The sequence below is a fragment of the Manis javanica genome, chromosome 15, assembly GCF_040802235.1.
Source record: "Manis javanica isolate MJ-LG chromosome 15, MJ_LKY, whole genome shotgun sequence".
In the NCBI taxonomy this organism is placed as follows: Eukaryota; Metazoa; Chordata; class Mammalia; order Pholidota; family Manidae; genus Manis; species Manis javanica.
Window position 1 is genome coordinate 83,489,071 of NC_133170.1, and position 16,652 is coordinate 83,505,722.

A 16,652-nucleotide genomic window follows, 5' to 3' on the forward strand; every position below is an offset into this window, starting at 1 on the left:
TTTCTTGAGAAAATAGCAACGGAAGAGACCTCCACTACACTTACCCACTGCCAGCATCTATCACCATACACCCTGCTCTCCCTACTGTTAGGCAGATGAACTGTCAGTGCCCTTGTCTGTGGCAACATTTTGACTTCTGCTCTATATTTCCCTCTTGCCTACTTCAAGGCCATCACTCTAGCAGTTTTTTTTTTTTTCTCTTTCGGCATCATCAGTTTTTCCCTATTTACTGGATCATTTGCACCAGTGTATAATGCTGTCATTTTCCCCATCCTGAAAAAGTCTCTTTGACCCTATTTCTTCCTGCAGCTAGCACATGTCTTTGCTCCTTCTTACATCACATCTCCTGGCCATGTCATTGTCTCCAGTACCTCTTGTATTCTCTCTTAAATCCATCCCACAAGGCTTTAGACTCTACCACTCCACCAAAACTGTTTGTTAAGGTCACTAAATTTGCTAAAATCAGTGATGAATTCTTAAACTTCCTCTTGACCAACGCAGAAACATTAGAGAGTCCGTCATTCCGTTCTTCAAGATCTTCTCACAGCTTCCAGCTTTCCACCTTCTTACGGGTTTCCCTCTGCTTCTTTGCTCCTTCTAAGTCTTTTATTGGTTCCTCCTTGTCTGAATACCCTACAGCAAGTCTTGACACCACTTCTGTGCACCTTACAGCTGTGGCAATCTTGTCAAGTCTCATGATTCCCAAAGATCATGACCTCTCCCATGAACTCCGGACTGCTACATACTGACAGCCCACTGGGTGTCTAATAGATGTCACAGCTTAATGTGTCCACTACCAAAATAGAGATCTTGCCCACAAGCCTCCCTGCTGAGTCTTCTCCCTCTCAGTTAATAGAAACTCCCATCCTTCCAGGGACTCAGGTCAGAAACCTGGGAGTCATCTTTGACATTTCTTCTCTCATACCCCAAATTACAATGCCAAATGCCAAAATTACATTGATTCAACCTTCAAAATATATCCAGTTCCAACCTCTTTTCAGCATCTTCTGTTGATACCACCCTGGTCCATGCCATCATCATGTCCCCCCTGAATGCCTTCAGTTACCTTCTCACGGGTCCTCTGCTTCCAGCCCTGCCCCTGGTCCGTCTCTTCATAGCAGATTGTCTGAGTCAGTCAAGTCACGTCACTTGTCTGCTCAGACCTCAGGTGGCTTCCCAACCTGCTGAGAGTAGAAGCCAGAATCCTTACTGTGACCTGTGAGGCCAGTCAACTTTGTTTAACCTATCTATGGCTCTCTTTCTTTCATATCTGCTGTCAGATTTTTAATTTTCAAGAGCTCTTTTTTCTTCTCTGAGTACCCCTTTTTTCTAGCCTCCTGTAGGCTTGTAATTTTTTGAGGTAAATGTAATGATTTGTTTTTAAGATTTTTGTCTGCTCATATTGTTTATTCTGAGCTCTTTTTTTCTGTGTGCTTATGGTTACCATCTCATGTTGGAGCCTTTCCTCAAATGTCAAGAGATCCTTTTATTGTTCATATTTAAGAGTTAGGCACTTAAACTCTAATTTTAGGAGCTTTTGTCTGTATGCATAGAGACTTGTAAATTGAGGGCTTCACTTTAGGCTTTTGAATCAGAAATCAGATGGTTTCACTGGGGGACCTCCAGCTGTCAGTGTCTGAAAGCCTCTTCCATCAGGTGGGTCAGTTTTCCCCAAAGGAGAGGAATCTTCCAAATTCCTCATGGAGTGGGTGCGATGGAGGTGGGTGGTGGTGGGTGGCAGTGGTTATTAGCTTAGCTGTGACTGAGGAGGGAAAATGTGGGTGTCATGGTCCAGCACGTAGACTCGCTTAGGACCCACTCCAGAGCTCCACCTGGTATTGCACAACCCACTGCCCCTCCAGTTCAGGTTCTCCTGAGATACACCCGAGTCTCTGCCTGAGTGGTTAAGGGACCCAAGAGCCTGACCGCTTCTACGCACAGGCTTATAATGAATCTTGTGTTTTCATCTCCACCCAAAACTCCCCCCTTCCTGATGCCGCTCCTTCCAGTGCCTTTCTGGGGGCTCTGCCACCAGTTGGTTCTTTTTGACTCTCCTGCCAGAGGACACTGAGTTCTCTGCTTTCTCTGATCTGTTGATTCACTTGCCACTCCGCTATCATTTTAAGTTTGTTGACAGCTCTTGTCTATCATCATTGCTCCTATTCTCTTTGTCTTTGTGGGCTTATGCCTTTTGAAATGTATTTGCTGTTATTTTTGGGGGATTTTGGGAAGGGAAGGAGGTAGGTGTGGAGATAATAGATGGTGGAATATCTGTACAAATGAAAATGGTTCTTTTCCATTAAAATTTTTAAAAATTATGAACAAAGCAATTCAAAAAATTTTCAAATTACATAAATGTGTAATATAGGAAACACCAGTCTCCTATAATCTCTCCTTGAGTGAGAACCACTGGTAATAGTTTGGTATTCTAGAGATTTTTTCGAACTTCTAATATGTATAATATAATCATTTAAGTATGTACATACACATGCATGCATATATTTGTTTTTGTGTATATGTATATATATATATATGTGTGTACCTATTTATAACTGGTATGTGTATGCATACTTTATATATGTATATATATATTTGGTGTATATTATATTCTAAAATATGGATACTAGAAATACAAAATATGTTTTTTGAACATGATATCATATTATACATATGTGTGGTTGCTTTATTTTTCACCTAACAACTTCTCTGGAGCATCTCTCCATTCAGTGACTTATACTGTATTTCATTCATAAAAAGTGATTACCTGCCAGTGATTAAATTTAACCTGTCCCCTTTTGAAGAGCATTGTAGTGGTTTTCTTTTCTTTCTATTATGAACAATAGTGAATTTCCCTATGCATATCTTTGCTGTCCAGTTTTTTAAAAACTGTGAGTGGGTGATTCATCCAATAAAGGGTTAACATCCAAAATATATAAAGAACTCATACACCTCAGCACCAGAAAAACAAATAACCAATTAAAAAATGGGTGGAGGACCTGAACAGAAATTTTTCTAAAGAAGAAATATGGATGGCCAATAGGCACATGAAAGATGCTCCATATCCCTAACCATCAGGAAAATGCGAATCAAATCCACAATGAGATGCCACCTTACACCAGTTAGAATGGCCACTATCCAAAATATAAGAAGTAGTAAGTGTTGGCAAGGATGTGGAGAAATGGGAACCCTCCTACACTGTTGGTGGCAATGTAAATTGGTGCAGCTGCTGTGGAAATCAGTGTGAAGGTTCCTCAAAAAACTAAAAATAGAAATACCATTTGATCCAGTAAATCCACTTCTAGGAATTTACCCAAAGAAAATATGTACCCCTTTGTACATTGCCACATTATTTACAACAGCCAAGATACAAAAGCAACCAAAGTGTCCATCAGTAGATGAATGGATAAAAAAGATGTGGTACATATACACAATGGAATACTATTCAGCCATAAGAAAGAAAAATCCTGCCATTTACAAGATCATCAATGGACATAGAGGGTATTATGCTAAGTGAAATAAGTCAGGTGGAGAAAGACAAATAGCATTTGATTTCATTTATTTGTGGAATATAAAAACAAAACAAAATCAGTGCAATAGCAGTAGACTCACAGATACTGAGAAGTGACTGGTGGTTACCATGGGGGAGGGGTTAGGGTGGATCAGTGGGGAAAGGGAGGAGGATAAAGGGGCTCAAAAATTCTCAATTACAATATAGTTCGTCATAGGGATGGTAGTACAGCATGGAGAATATAGCCAATGATTCTGTAACATCTTTCTGTGTTGACAGTAACTACTCGTGGGGGTGAGGATTTAATAATATGGGTAACTGTTAAACCACTGTTATATATTTCAAACCAATATAAGATTGTATATCAATGATACTTCAATAAAAAGAAAGAAAATATACCCAAGTATTTAGGATTAAAAAAATTTAGTTTGATGAATGAAGAAATTGAGAATAATAATTCTCAGCTCAGTATTTGAAGTCAGTTTTTATTTTACTTTAACCTCTTTAATTGGTAAATCTGTACTGTAAAATTTTTAGCCTCATTTCTAGTTTAAGAAATTCTAAGATTTTGATCTGAAAAAGTTAAGTATTCTATTTGTAATCTTTCTTGGTGTTACCAAACAGTAAACCACACTCTTCTTTGACAAAGCAGTATGTAACCAATTTGGGAATAGTTAGCTCCAGCATCATCGTGTATCGCTCTCTGATTTTTCTTTCATTGCCCTAGGCATTACTATGAGCAGAGGATACTACGGAAGGTCTTTGAAGAATGGAAAGAAGAGTGGTGGATTTTCAATCGAGAGTGGAAACTCTGTGTTCGAGCTGACTGTCACTACAGGTCAGATTTCATGTTATATTACTTTAATTTTACTGATGCACATTACCAAATAATCACTTACTGGCATGTTTCTGAACAAAGGAAGGGAAGTCCCCCCCCACCCAGTTTTATTGAGATATTATTGACCTACATCACTGTATGAGTTCCATCTGTATGGTGTAAAAGTTTGACTTACATACATTGTGAAATGATCACCACAATAAGTTAACATCCATCATCTCATAAAGACTTTTCTCCTTGTAATGAGAACTCTGAGGATTTACTCTCTTAACAACTTTCATATATATCATACAACAATGATAACTTACATCCCTAGTATTTATATTATAACTGGAAGTTTGTACCTTTTGACCACCTTCCTCCAATTCCCCTTCCTCCCACCACCACGCCCACCACCACCTCTGATAATCACAAGTCTGATCTCTTTATCTATAAGGGGTTTTTGTTGTTGTTTTTTGTTTTAGATTCCACATATAAATGAGATCATATAATATTTGTCTTTCTCTAACTTAGCATAATAACCTCATTGTCACAAGTGGCAGGATTTCCTCATTTTTTTGTGGCTGAATAACATTTCATTATATGTATATGTGCATACCATGCATACCACAACTTCTTTATCCATTCATCCATTGATGGACACTTAAGTTTTTTCCACGTCTTGGCTGATGTAAATAACGCTGCTGTCAACATGTGGATGCAATATCTTTTTGAGTTAGTTTTGTTTCCTTTGGATATTCCCAGAAGTGGAACTGCTGGATCATGTGGCAGTTCTATCTTTACGTTTTTGAGGATCCTCCATATCCTTTTCCCTAGTGGCTGAACCAATTAATGATACCACCAGTAGTGTACTTGGGTTCCCTTTTCTCCACATCCTCACCAGCATTTGTTGTCTCTTGTCTTTTTGTTGATGGTCATTTCAGTAGGTGTAAGGTAATACCTCACTGTGGTTTTGATTTGCTTTTTCCTAAAGACTAGTGATATTGAGCATCTTTTCATGTATCTCTTGGCCATTTGTGTATCTTCTTTGGAAATATGTCTATATAAGTCCTCTGTCCATTTTTTATTGGAGTATTTGCTTTTTCTCTATTGAGTTATATGGGTTCTTATATATTTTGGATATTAACTGCTTATCAGATACATGGTTTGCCAATATTTTTCCCCTTCTGTAGGTTGTCTTTTTCACTGTTGATTGTTTCTTTTGCTGTGCAGAAGCCTTTTAGTTAGATGTAATTCCATTTGTTTATTTTTTATTTTGTTGATTGTGCTTTAGGTATCATAGCCAAAAAAATCATTGCCAACACCCACATGAAGGAGCTTTTTTCCTATATTGTCTTCTAGGAGTTATATGAGTTTAGATCTTATATTAAAGTCTTTAATCCATTTCAAGTTAATTTTTGTGACTGGTGTAAGGGGTCTACTTTCATCTTTTACATGTGAATTTCTAATTTTCCCAGAACCATTTATTGAAGAGACTGTCTTTTCTCCATTGAGTATTCTTGGTTCCCTTATCAAATATTAGTTAACCATATATACTTGGGTTTATTTCTGGGCTCATGCTACTGGTTCCATTGGTCTATTTATCTATTTTTATGCCAATACCATACTGTTTTGATTATTGTAGCTTTATAGGATAGCTTGAAATGAGGAAGTTTGATGCCTCCTGCATTGTTCTTTCTCAGGATTTCTTTGGCTGTTTGGGGTCCTTTGTGGCTCCATAATATGAGAATTGTTTTTTTCTACTTCTATAAAGAATGTCATTGACCCTATAGATGGCTTTTGTTGTCTATAGATGACATTTTAACAAATCCATGAATATAGCATACCTTTCCATTTGTCTTCTGTTTCTTTCATCACTGTCTTGTAGTTTTCAGAGTAGAGATTTTTCATCTCCCTGGTTAATTTTATTCCTATAAAGTTTTTTTATTATTTTTGATGCTATTGTAAATGGGCTCTATTTCTTTCTTTCTTAGATAATTCATTGTTATTGTACAGAAATTACAGTGATTTTTGTATGTTGTATCCTGCAGCTTTAGTGCATTTTTTAAATTAGATATAACAGTTTTTCGGTTGAATTTTTAGGATTTTCTGTATAAAATCATGTCATCTGCAAACGGAGACAGTTCTACTTCTTTCTTTCCAATTCTGATGCCGTTTATTTCTTTTTTGTGCCTGATCACTCTGTTTAGGACTTCCAGTACTATGCTGAATTGGCACCCTTGTCTTGTTCCTTACCTTAGATAAAAAGCTTTCAGCCTTTCTCCATTCCGTATGATGTTAGCTGTGGACTGTCATATGTGACCTATTATTATGTTGAGATATGTTCCATCTATACCTAATTATGTTAAGTGCTTTTATCATGAATGGGTGCTGAATTCTGTCAAGTGCTTTTTCTGCTTCTTTTGAGTTGACTATATTTGTTTTTCTTCAAATTATTTTTAGAGTAAGCAAGATCAAAGTCCTAAATTAAACCCAAGCAAATGTGCGCTGAGTACACACCTCTAATTCAGGCAGTCGTGCTAATGACTGAATAAGTGTTCTCACTGACGCTCACTTGTATATAGTTTCTGATTCTGAGAGTATTCTGTTCTTTAAAGTACTAAGTTTTCATTTATATTGATTCTGGGAGAAAATATATGCCCAATATAGGACATTAAAAAAATAGGAATAGAAAAAAAACTCTCTTAATCCTTGACATTTATAGGCCCAAGGATAAATGAAGGAAAAAGTAAAAACTGGGAATTATATCAAATATAAATTTTTATATCTTTTTTGGGTGTCTTATACATTGGATCTTTTTGAAATGATATTAACACTCATGATAATAACCTTTGAAGTTTTTTGGGGGGCAAGGTTTCTGATTTATGGATATTTCAGGTAAAATGTAATGTTGAATTATTCTAATAAGCTGATAGATTAGAAATCAAGTTTTAGGAAATGGGGTAGTGAAAATATGAAGGACTGATGGTCTTAACGTGTATAGTGTATGTATCAAAACTGAAAAGACAAAGGAAAAGTGTCATTGACCATGTTTTTATGCAAAGGAGAAAGATTGTTTTATGTTTTATGATGTGATGATTAATATATGATGATCTCATTCCAAATGTCCAGGCTTTGTGGATGCTGAAGGTGAGCTTATTCTTGGATTAATTGAAGCCTTTTCTCATAGTGATGCTATGAGGTGTGAAGAATGGCTCCTCGTCAAGGAAAATAGGTTTCACAGTGAATGTAGAAAGTGAAATTTTAGCTTAGAATACAGATATGGATTTATTATGTCAGAAATGTCCATGTTAATTTCTCATGAGAACAGAACAGACTGGGTATCACTTTAATTGTTTTGTTTTAAAGAAATGCCATTTGCTTTTTTGGCTCCCTCAGGTATTACTTATACAACCTAACGTTCCAGACCTGGAAGGCTTACGTGCATCAACAGCAGGAGAAGAGGAACAAGCACATGAGAGCCGAGGATCATGGTGAGAGAAGAAAGAACATGTCTAAAGAAAATGCCCCCATTTACTTTACTTTTTTCTTTAAGGAGTTTTTTTGAGCATTTTTAGTTTATAGCAAAACTGTAGGGAAGGTACAGAGATTGCTCATATACCTCCTCCCCCACATGCACAGCCTCCCCCATCATCAACAGCTCCGGCAACAGCAGGACATGTGTTACGACTGATGAACTTTTATGTTGACATAAAAAGACTGAGACATAAAAAAACATTGCTTGAAGTTCCTAGTTTACACTAGGGTTTACTCTTGCTGCTGTACATTCTGTGGTTCTTTAGCCTTTTCTTCTTGGTCAGTCTGGCTAGAGCTTTATCAATTTTAATCAATTTTTTCAAATAACCACTTTGATACTTTCTATTGTTTTCCTGTTTTCAAGTTGTGATATCTTCTTCTATCTTTATTATTATCTCACTTCTCCAAGGTCTGGTTTTAATTTGCTCTTCTTTTTCTGGTTTCTTAAGGTACCAGCTGAGATTATTAACTTGAAAGCTTTCCATTTTTCTAACGTGGTATGCACAGCTGTAAAGTTTCCCTTAAGCACTGCTTTAAATGTATCCCACGAATTTTCTGTTCTGTTTTTATTCAGTAGAAAATGTTTTCTAATTTCCCATAAGACTTCCTTTTGACCCGTAGATTATCTAGAAGTATGTTTAGTCCTCTATTGGGGATTTTCCATTTCTTTCTAGTATTTATTTTCTAGTTTATTCCATTATGATCAGAGAACAGACTTAGTATGACTTCAGTTCTGTCAATTTGTTTAGATTTGTTTTGTGGCCCAGAATATGCTCTGTCTTGTGAATGTTTTATATTTACTTAAGTAATTTGCATTCTGCTGTCTTATATTATTTATAGCTGTAATCAACACAGCTGTATTCCAGAGTGAAGGAAAAGTCACTTGAATTTTTAAGATAAAGTTATTTCTGACATGACAGTTGCTTCAGGTCATGCCCACAGACTCCAGGGGAGAGTCTTTTCACTCTTACACTGTTAAATAGAAAGTGCAAGTACTTTCAGGCCTTAGGGAAGCACGGTTCTCAAATTGTCAGTCAGAATCATGGCATAGACAGTTAAAGCAGATTTCTGGGTTCTACACACAGAAAATAACAGCTTGCATCTATTGGAGATACTTTTCATAGATAATTTCATTTACTGTTTGCAAACATGACTGTAAGGGAGGCACCATTTTACAGATGAGTAACTTGTGTGAGGTTACTTAGCTAGCGACAAAGTCAACATTCATACTCTTACCTGCCTTACTTAGAAGCCCAAACTCTAAACCTCAGTACCATACTCGCCTCGTTGCCTGAGTTGTGCTGATTCCTGAGGTCTGGGGTGGGCCCGAGGAAGGTACTTTTTCATATTTTGATTTGACTTGTTAGCAACTATGAAATGTAAGTGTAGCTACAGTCCTACTGACCACAATTTGGAAAATGTCCTGTAAATGGATTATATACTTTTATTCCCTCCGTTGTGTCCTAAAAAGAGAAGAAATTTACTTCATTAGTAATGACTTTCATAATGAAAATGGAATTTACCACAGCGAGATTTGTGGACCTTCGCACCTCCCATATCTAATAAATTCCGTTTCCTCCAATATTATTACTGGTCCCTTTTATTTTGTTTCCCAAACAGATAACATACTATCCTTTCCTTTAGTTTTACTCGTACAACTTTGCAATTATTGTTTAAAACAGTAAATTTCATGGCATATTTTCTTCTTTTTTAACTTTATATTATGGAAAATTTTAAATATCTAAAAAATTGATGGAATAACTATCCTTTGTGTATCCATCACCCAACATCAACAGTTGTCAACTCAGTCTCATTTCTCTGCTCTCTGTGTCATTCACATTATTTATTTCATCTGTAAATATTGAAAAACATACAAGTAAAAGATGAGGGCTTTTAAAATAAAGGATTTCTGAACAATGCAATATATTAATTTTCCTTTATATGTTTTGTAAATGTTACCACTTACATTCTTTACATATACTTGCATCCTTATTAATTTTGTAGAGGTTCACAACTTTTCCAGCAGGGGGCACTTGAAGGCTGGAGGAATTTAGATACTCAAAAGGGGGGATGAGTACAGAGCCCATCATAACCCAGAAAAAGCCATCTCTCCCTACCCCGTTTTGAAAATCTCTTTGGTGTATCTAGATGCAAAGCAAAAGATGCGACAGGCCTGGAAGTCCTGGTTGGTCTATGTGGTTTGTCGTAGGACCAAACTTCGGATGCAGTCCACTGCCCTGGAGTTTAGGCAGCGAAGTGTTCTGTGGTGAGTGTGCTCAATTGCCCTAAACATCATCAGCCATCATTTTACCTCGGCCTTGCTTTATGTTGCTGGAAAGGCAAAACCAGGGCTCACCTACCCATCGTTCTGATGCCAAAGCCCATTATCTTCTTTTTTTTTTTTTTAGCCCATATTCTTAACTGCTGCCCTGCACTGCATCTCATCAGCATTGTCCACATGTTGGACGGACATGAGTTAGTCCACTTTCAAAGCCAGATGTGTATAACTATGAGCTGCTTTATAATGGGACTGATTCCACTGTACGTTGCCTCCCGTGGTCTTCTGATGTCCTGAATGACGTTCTGTAAAAAGCTCAGTTCCTTCCTAAAAGAACTGGGCCCTGTATGTAGTATGGACAAGAACAGGCTTTACTGCCAGACCGACCTGGGTTAGAATCCTTGTTCCAGCGTATACCGCGGGGCTGTCTCACTCTCCTCACGTGTGAAATAGGCACAGCTTGAAGTATCTTACAGGGTGTCCTGGAAACAAATAGGATAATATCTGTAAGGTATTCAGCATAGTATCCAGAACATTAGTGGGCCTAAAGAAGTTATTTAAAATGAAAGTTATTTAAACTTATTTAAAATTTATTCAGATATTTTTAAATGCTTAATAAGTATGCAATTCTGCTAAAATCTATGGATGATGTATTTTTCATAAGCTTATTCATTCAGTGTATATTTATTGAGGGCTTAAATTTTTCCTGGTACCATATTGAGTATTAGGGCTGCATTCAGGGAACTTAAAATTCCTTAAGTGATTAAAAAAATAAATAATGATGCAAGATAGCCTGAGATTTTGGAGTGATGTAGCTAAGCATGGCCTAAGTTAGGAGAAAAGATTTTGGTGGCTTAGAGTGGCCAGAATAAGTGTTTCTTAACCTTAAAGCAGAGGTTACAAAATCTTATTTTCTTATTGTTATTTTCCCCCAGAAAATAAGAAAACAAGCAGAAAAGAAACCAAGACTGGAATAAAACCTGGTAGGATGGTAGGAAGAGAAGGAATCCATCAATACTAGAAATCTAAAAGCCACTTTTTTTGCAAATTATTCTGTGAAATCTCCTGATTTTTTAAATGTTGGCAATAATTCATATTAAAAAAAAAACCTGTGTAGGCCAAACAGAGCATTGCCTAGAGTATCTAAGGCTGGATCTGAGCTAAGGAAATATCAGTTTCCAGCCCTTAATTGGCAGCGCTAGGACTGTTTCTCAGTTGTTTTTATCAGCAGTCACTCTAACAGATGTCACTCTTGGGGTGGCACCCTGGGGGAGAGGGACTTGAGCGGAAGGTCTGAGGCCCGGCCCTCACTGCCCTTCTCTTTTCAGGGTGGCTTTTCTGACTGGTTCTGTCTTTGGCTCGTTCTTTGACAGGGTGTGGTGGGGCAAGTGGAGGTGGAGCCTTGGACAGGTCCGTGTGGGCCGTGCCCTTCATGCGTCTGCTGTGAAGCACAGGGCCCTAAGCCTCCAGCTGCAGGTGAGTCCTGCAGACTCAGCTTTTGACGTCCTAGGTTCTTGTTGTCAATCCCACACCCACAGAGGGAGGGGTTGGAGTCCCAAGCAGAAGGCCCACCAGCAGGCTGCCGCCTCTTTACTGGTGCCTCCCTGCTGCCCAGAGGGCTGGGGGTGGGGGGGGTGGGGGGTTGGGTAGCAGCAGCATGGAAGGCTGGGCTCTTCAGCAGGCAGAGGCTGCTATTAGGAATATGCCAGATGTGATGACCAATGTTTTGTAGAAAATGTCTGCTAATTGTGGAGCTGGAAAGATTATGAATCAATTATAAATAGGTTTTAAAAAGAAGCAGTATATCCTTTATTTCTTCATTTCTATTTTCCTACAGCAAGTTAGAAAATAATGAGGGCAGAAAAGAAACTAAGAGTGAAAAGAAAACCTGGCTTCATTTTTTGCATGATTTTGCTTATCTTAGAAGGTTTATTGTGGGGAAGCCGCTAGCTTTTAGTCCATTATAAAAGGCCTAACATCTGTACCAAAACTGTGCAGAGGTGAAGCTTTCTTATGGCCTTTGACAGGCTTCTTAATTTCTGTCAGTTTTTTGTGTTTACTGGGTATTTGTAGGCCCGCCAAGTCAATTATAGAGTATAGAACAGGGAAGAAGAAAAAAAAGAGTACCTGTTACTATATGTAGGAGTAGTATCTTTTTAATCTGATGTTTTGCATTGTCCATACAGCTACATGCGGTATATGGAGATCACATGCAAATAGCATGTACAGTCATCGAGATCAGGGGTCAGCAAACTGGCCCACAGGTCACATTTGGCCTGTTGCCTGTTGTTGTAAATAAAATTTTATTAGGATGCAGTAAAACCTATTCATTTATGTAATGTTCAAGGCTGCTCTCAAGATGCAGGGGCAGAGTTGAGTAGTGGCACCAGAGACCATATAGCTTGCAAAGCCTAAAATATTTATCATCTGACCCTTTACAAGAAAAGTTTGCTGACCTCTGAACTCAAAAGGTCTTCTGAGGCAATAGCAAGGAAATGAGAGGCACAGTTCTCGCAGTGATAACAGTAACAAGCAGCGGTGGCCACAGCATTTCTTATGGTCTTGCTTGTGCTGGGTGCTGGCCTGCGTGCTTTCCCTGCATTAAAGCAGTTCGTTTTTATATTTTTCTTTTCTGATCCCATATTATTACTGTGGAAACTAGGCAGGCTAAGTAACTTGAACGAGAGCCAGAAACCTGGCAAAGATCAGAACCAGGGTTTAAACCCAAGTAGCCTGGCAGCTGCAGAGCCGTTCTGTTAATCATCGTGCCGCACTACCCTTAGGAGACTTGTAGTCTCAGGAGGGAGACGGGACTGACAAATGTGAAAATGCCATAAACAAAGAAACGTAATGAGACTCATTTTCTGTCACCGGAGGGCTACAAGTCTGCGTGTTCTTCCCTTTCTAGCAGCCACTTTGAGAGCCTATAAATTAATTCTACTGTTGTTTCTGTGGCTCAGAACACTTTTAGAACTGCTTTTTGACACTTGTCTTCAAAGCTTGCAACAACAGATTTGATTGAATGTTTTTGGTATAGCAGATTTTCATGGTTTGAGGTTGGATTTAACTTATAAAACAACCCAAAGTCATTCAGAATCAAATCCAATGGAAAATGTGAATAATCGAGATCATATTGACATGGACCAAAAGCTCTATGAGATTCTTAAGATTCAGATTTTATTGTGCAGATTATAAGTAGTAATACCTTGGGTCTGATAATTACAACATGGTTTACCTAGAGTTCACACTTAAGTCATTTTTCTTAATCCTCACAACATCTCTGAACCAGGCAGGCAGACATGAAATACGTGAAATTTAAAAAAATTAAATTTATGTACTTCAAACATAGAAACATTAAATATAAAACATTTATAAAAATGTTAAAAGCTATCCAAGTACTCACGACCCAGGTTTAAAAACATTTTCCACACTTGCCCCAGGATTAATAGCAGACATGGTTCAAGCTCTACGCTTGTTCTCTCCTGCCACCTTTCCTCCTTAGAGGAGGAAAATGTGGGCATATATATCCATAAAGAATAAATGCTCTGGTTTTGTGTAGTTAGGATTTGAATGGTGTCATACTGTACATGTCCTTCACAGCTTGCTTTTTTATGCAACAGGATATTTCTGAGGTTCATCCTTGTAGATACATAGAGATCTATTAACTGAATATCGTCTTGTATAAATAAGGCATAGTTTATCTGCTCACTACTGATGGACTGTTACTTCTTGCTTTTTTACAATTGTGAAGAGTGCTTCAGACAGCATTCTTAAGCATAAATCCTTGTGCAGGAGTCTGAGGATTTCTCTAGTCTGGTTCCTAGAAGTGCAATTGTTGGGTCACTGGGTGTTCGGCTCTTCATCCTGGGTACCACCAGTTCCGTCCGGTGCCGAGCCAATCTGTGCTAAAGTTTCAGTTCCCGCTTCTTTCAGCCTAATCAGCACTCAGCATTGTCAGACCTAGTCATTTTCACTGATGTGATAGGTATGAAGGGCTAATTCTTTGTTCCTTTAGTTTCTATTTCACGAATTCGTAGTGAGGCCCAGCCTGTTTCCAGGTGCTTGTTTGCCATTTGGGTCTCTGTTTTTGAGCTCATTTACATTCCTCACTCCTTTCTTCTGTTGGTTTGTTTTGTGTTTTTCATATTGATTTGTGGATATTGTTGTAGATTCTGTTTAGTAATTTTTTGACTGTTGTGTACATGGCAGGTTCTTTCTTCCAGTCTATAGCTTGGGGGTTTTTCTTTTTTCTTTTTTTGCTTTGCTTATGATGCCTTTTTTCATATAGATGTTATTAATTTAATCATAGCCTGATTTATTCTTTTGTCTTACGGTTTGATCTTTAACATTTTTTTACACTGATTATTAATCCACCTACATTATAGAACAAGGTTCTATTTATTCATGGGTCTGTTCTGGGCTCTCCATTCCATTGGTCCATTTGTGTATCTGAGCCATTACCACACTATTTTAATTATGACTTAATGAAGCGGATAAGAAAGAGCAAAGGTTCTGTAGTCAGACTGCCTCGGTGGAAATTCTGCCTCCATCACCTGTTAGCTTTGTACTTTTGAGTGACTTACTTAACCTCCCTGTATCTTACATTTCTTATCCATAAGTAGATAATAATAGTACCTACTTCATATTGTGGTTGAGAGTTAAGTGTGATGATACATGTAATATGCTCAGAGAAATGCCTGAAGTATGGAAGTGCTCAATAAATGCTAGCTGGTATTACTATTCCTACTCCTACTCATATATGGAAATAGATCTCTTAGATTCTTTTTTTTAAAAATTATCTTGGCTATTCTTTACCCTTTCTTACTAATTTTAGAATCAGTTTGTCAAGTTCCACAACAAAGCCTACTAGGATTTTTATTATAATGACTTTTTGCATTAGATCAGGGAAATTGTCTTGTTTATGATATCGAGTCATCCCATGCATGAACTTGATATATATCGCGATATATTAATGACCATGAGAAGCAGGAGCATAGGAAGGATTAGGTCCTGAGATAACAAGGAGGCAGAAGGTTGGGCCTTGCAGGCTGTGCCCATGAAGGCTTTGGTTCTTATTCCAGGGGACGTGGGAAGCTGCTGGCTTTGAGCAGAACAGTGATATGATCACACCTACCTCTTAACAAGATCCCTCTGGTTCATTGTGTACTTGCCTTTAGAGTAAGAAAGGGAGGGAGGGAGAGAGACTGTGTGTGTGTGTGTGTGTGTGTGTGTATGTTTGCAAGAAGAAATAATGGAAAAACAAATAAAAAAGGAACAAAAAGCTATTGCTACCTTCAAGGGGCAGGAGGGAACAGTGTAGGAACAAAGCACTTCCGTGAATTTACTTTGTTGTATAGTTTAAACTTTGGAACCATGTAAATGTTTTATATAATTAAAAAACACAGGTAAATCAAAAAGGGAAAAAAACACACTGAGATAAACTTTAAAACTTTTAAAACATACTGAGATAAACTTGTATCATGTTTATACTGATGACTACACAGAGAAAATAGTTACTTCAAATAACTTTAAAATATAGTATTTTGACTGTTCGTCCCTAGTGGGATGTATTCTGAGGACACAGAGAACTGCTAAGAAATCTAAAACTGCATTCAGTTGTCTTACTGTTAGTGGCAGGTTTGGGGTTATGTTGAAACTGTCGTGGCTATGTTGTAAGAAAAAGCAGAGAACTATGGCAGTGTCATTAGGAATCACGATTTTCAGTGTAAAAGAAAAGATTACACATATAAAATCAAAGAAATTAAATAAAGGCCCTGTAATCTGAAATTGGCAATGTGAATATCAACATGAACTTGTGGCTTTTTTTTTAATCTTAAAAAGTGTGTTTCTAACTCTCTTTACTGAAAAGACTTAGGAACAGAGGCAATAATACAGCATTTTGCATTCCCAGGGCCCAGATTGTGGTCTCCACTATTTCCCATTAAAAGGAACTGAGGGTTTTTGGAGAAATGGGTAATTCCAAGTCTAGAGCGGGAAATGGATATCATAAGCCTAGGATAGTGGGTGCTGGAAATTGAGGAAAGTACCAAAGGTTAATGGGGTTGTGGTGTTGGATTCTGGATATGTTTTGAGAATATTGTTAACAGGATTTGCTAATGGATGGATAAGATGTAAAGTTTCTGAGAAAGAATCCAAGATGACTCCCAGATTTTTGGCCTAAATAACTGGCACAGTGGAGTTGCCATTTACTGAAATGGGGAAGATGGAGGGAGAAGCAGGTTTGTGGGGAAAGGTTAGAAAGAGCTCTGTATCTTCAGTCTGACAGGCCTTTTGAATATCTACAAGAAGTCAAGGAGGTGGTTGGATATATGTGTGGAGGGTGGGACAGGTGCAGACCTGAGATGTAAATTTGAGAGTCCTGAGCATGCAGATTATATTTAAAGCCGTGAGACTGGGTGAAAACACAAAGGGAGTGAGTACAGCCAGAGGAGAAGTTCCAGCGCAGAGCGTGCAGCAGGAAGAACGGAGAGAAGCCAGGAAAAGGCAGGTGT

The 16,652-nt window shown here is 37.9% G+C and overlaps 1 protein-coding gene across 1 annotated transcript in view; it reads left to right on the forward strand.

Moving 5' to 3' along the window:
- The window catches only part of SFI1 (SFI1 centrin binding protein), a 65,609-nt gene that overhangs the window by 15,796 nt on the left and 33,161 nt on the right, over positions 1-16,652 (forward strand). Inside the window, 4 exon segments of the mRNA XM_073222223.1 lie at positions 4,236-4,346; positions 7,725-7,819; positions 10,011-10,128; positions 11,514-11,616. Coding sequence (XP_073078324.1) covers positions 4,236-4,346; positions 7,725-7,819; positions 10,011-10,128; positions 11,514-11,616 — 427 coding nt within the window.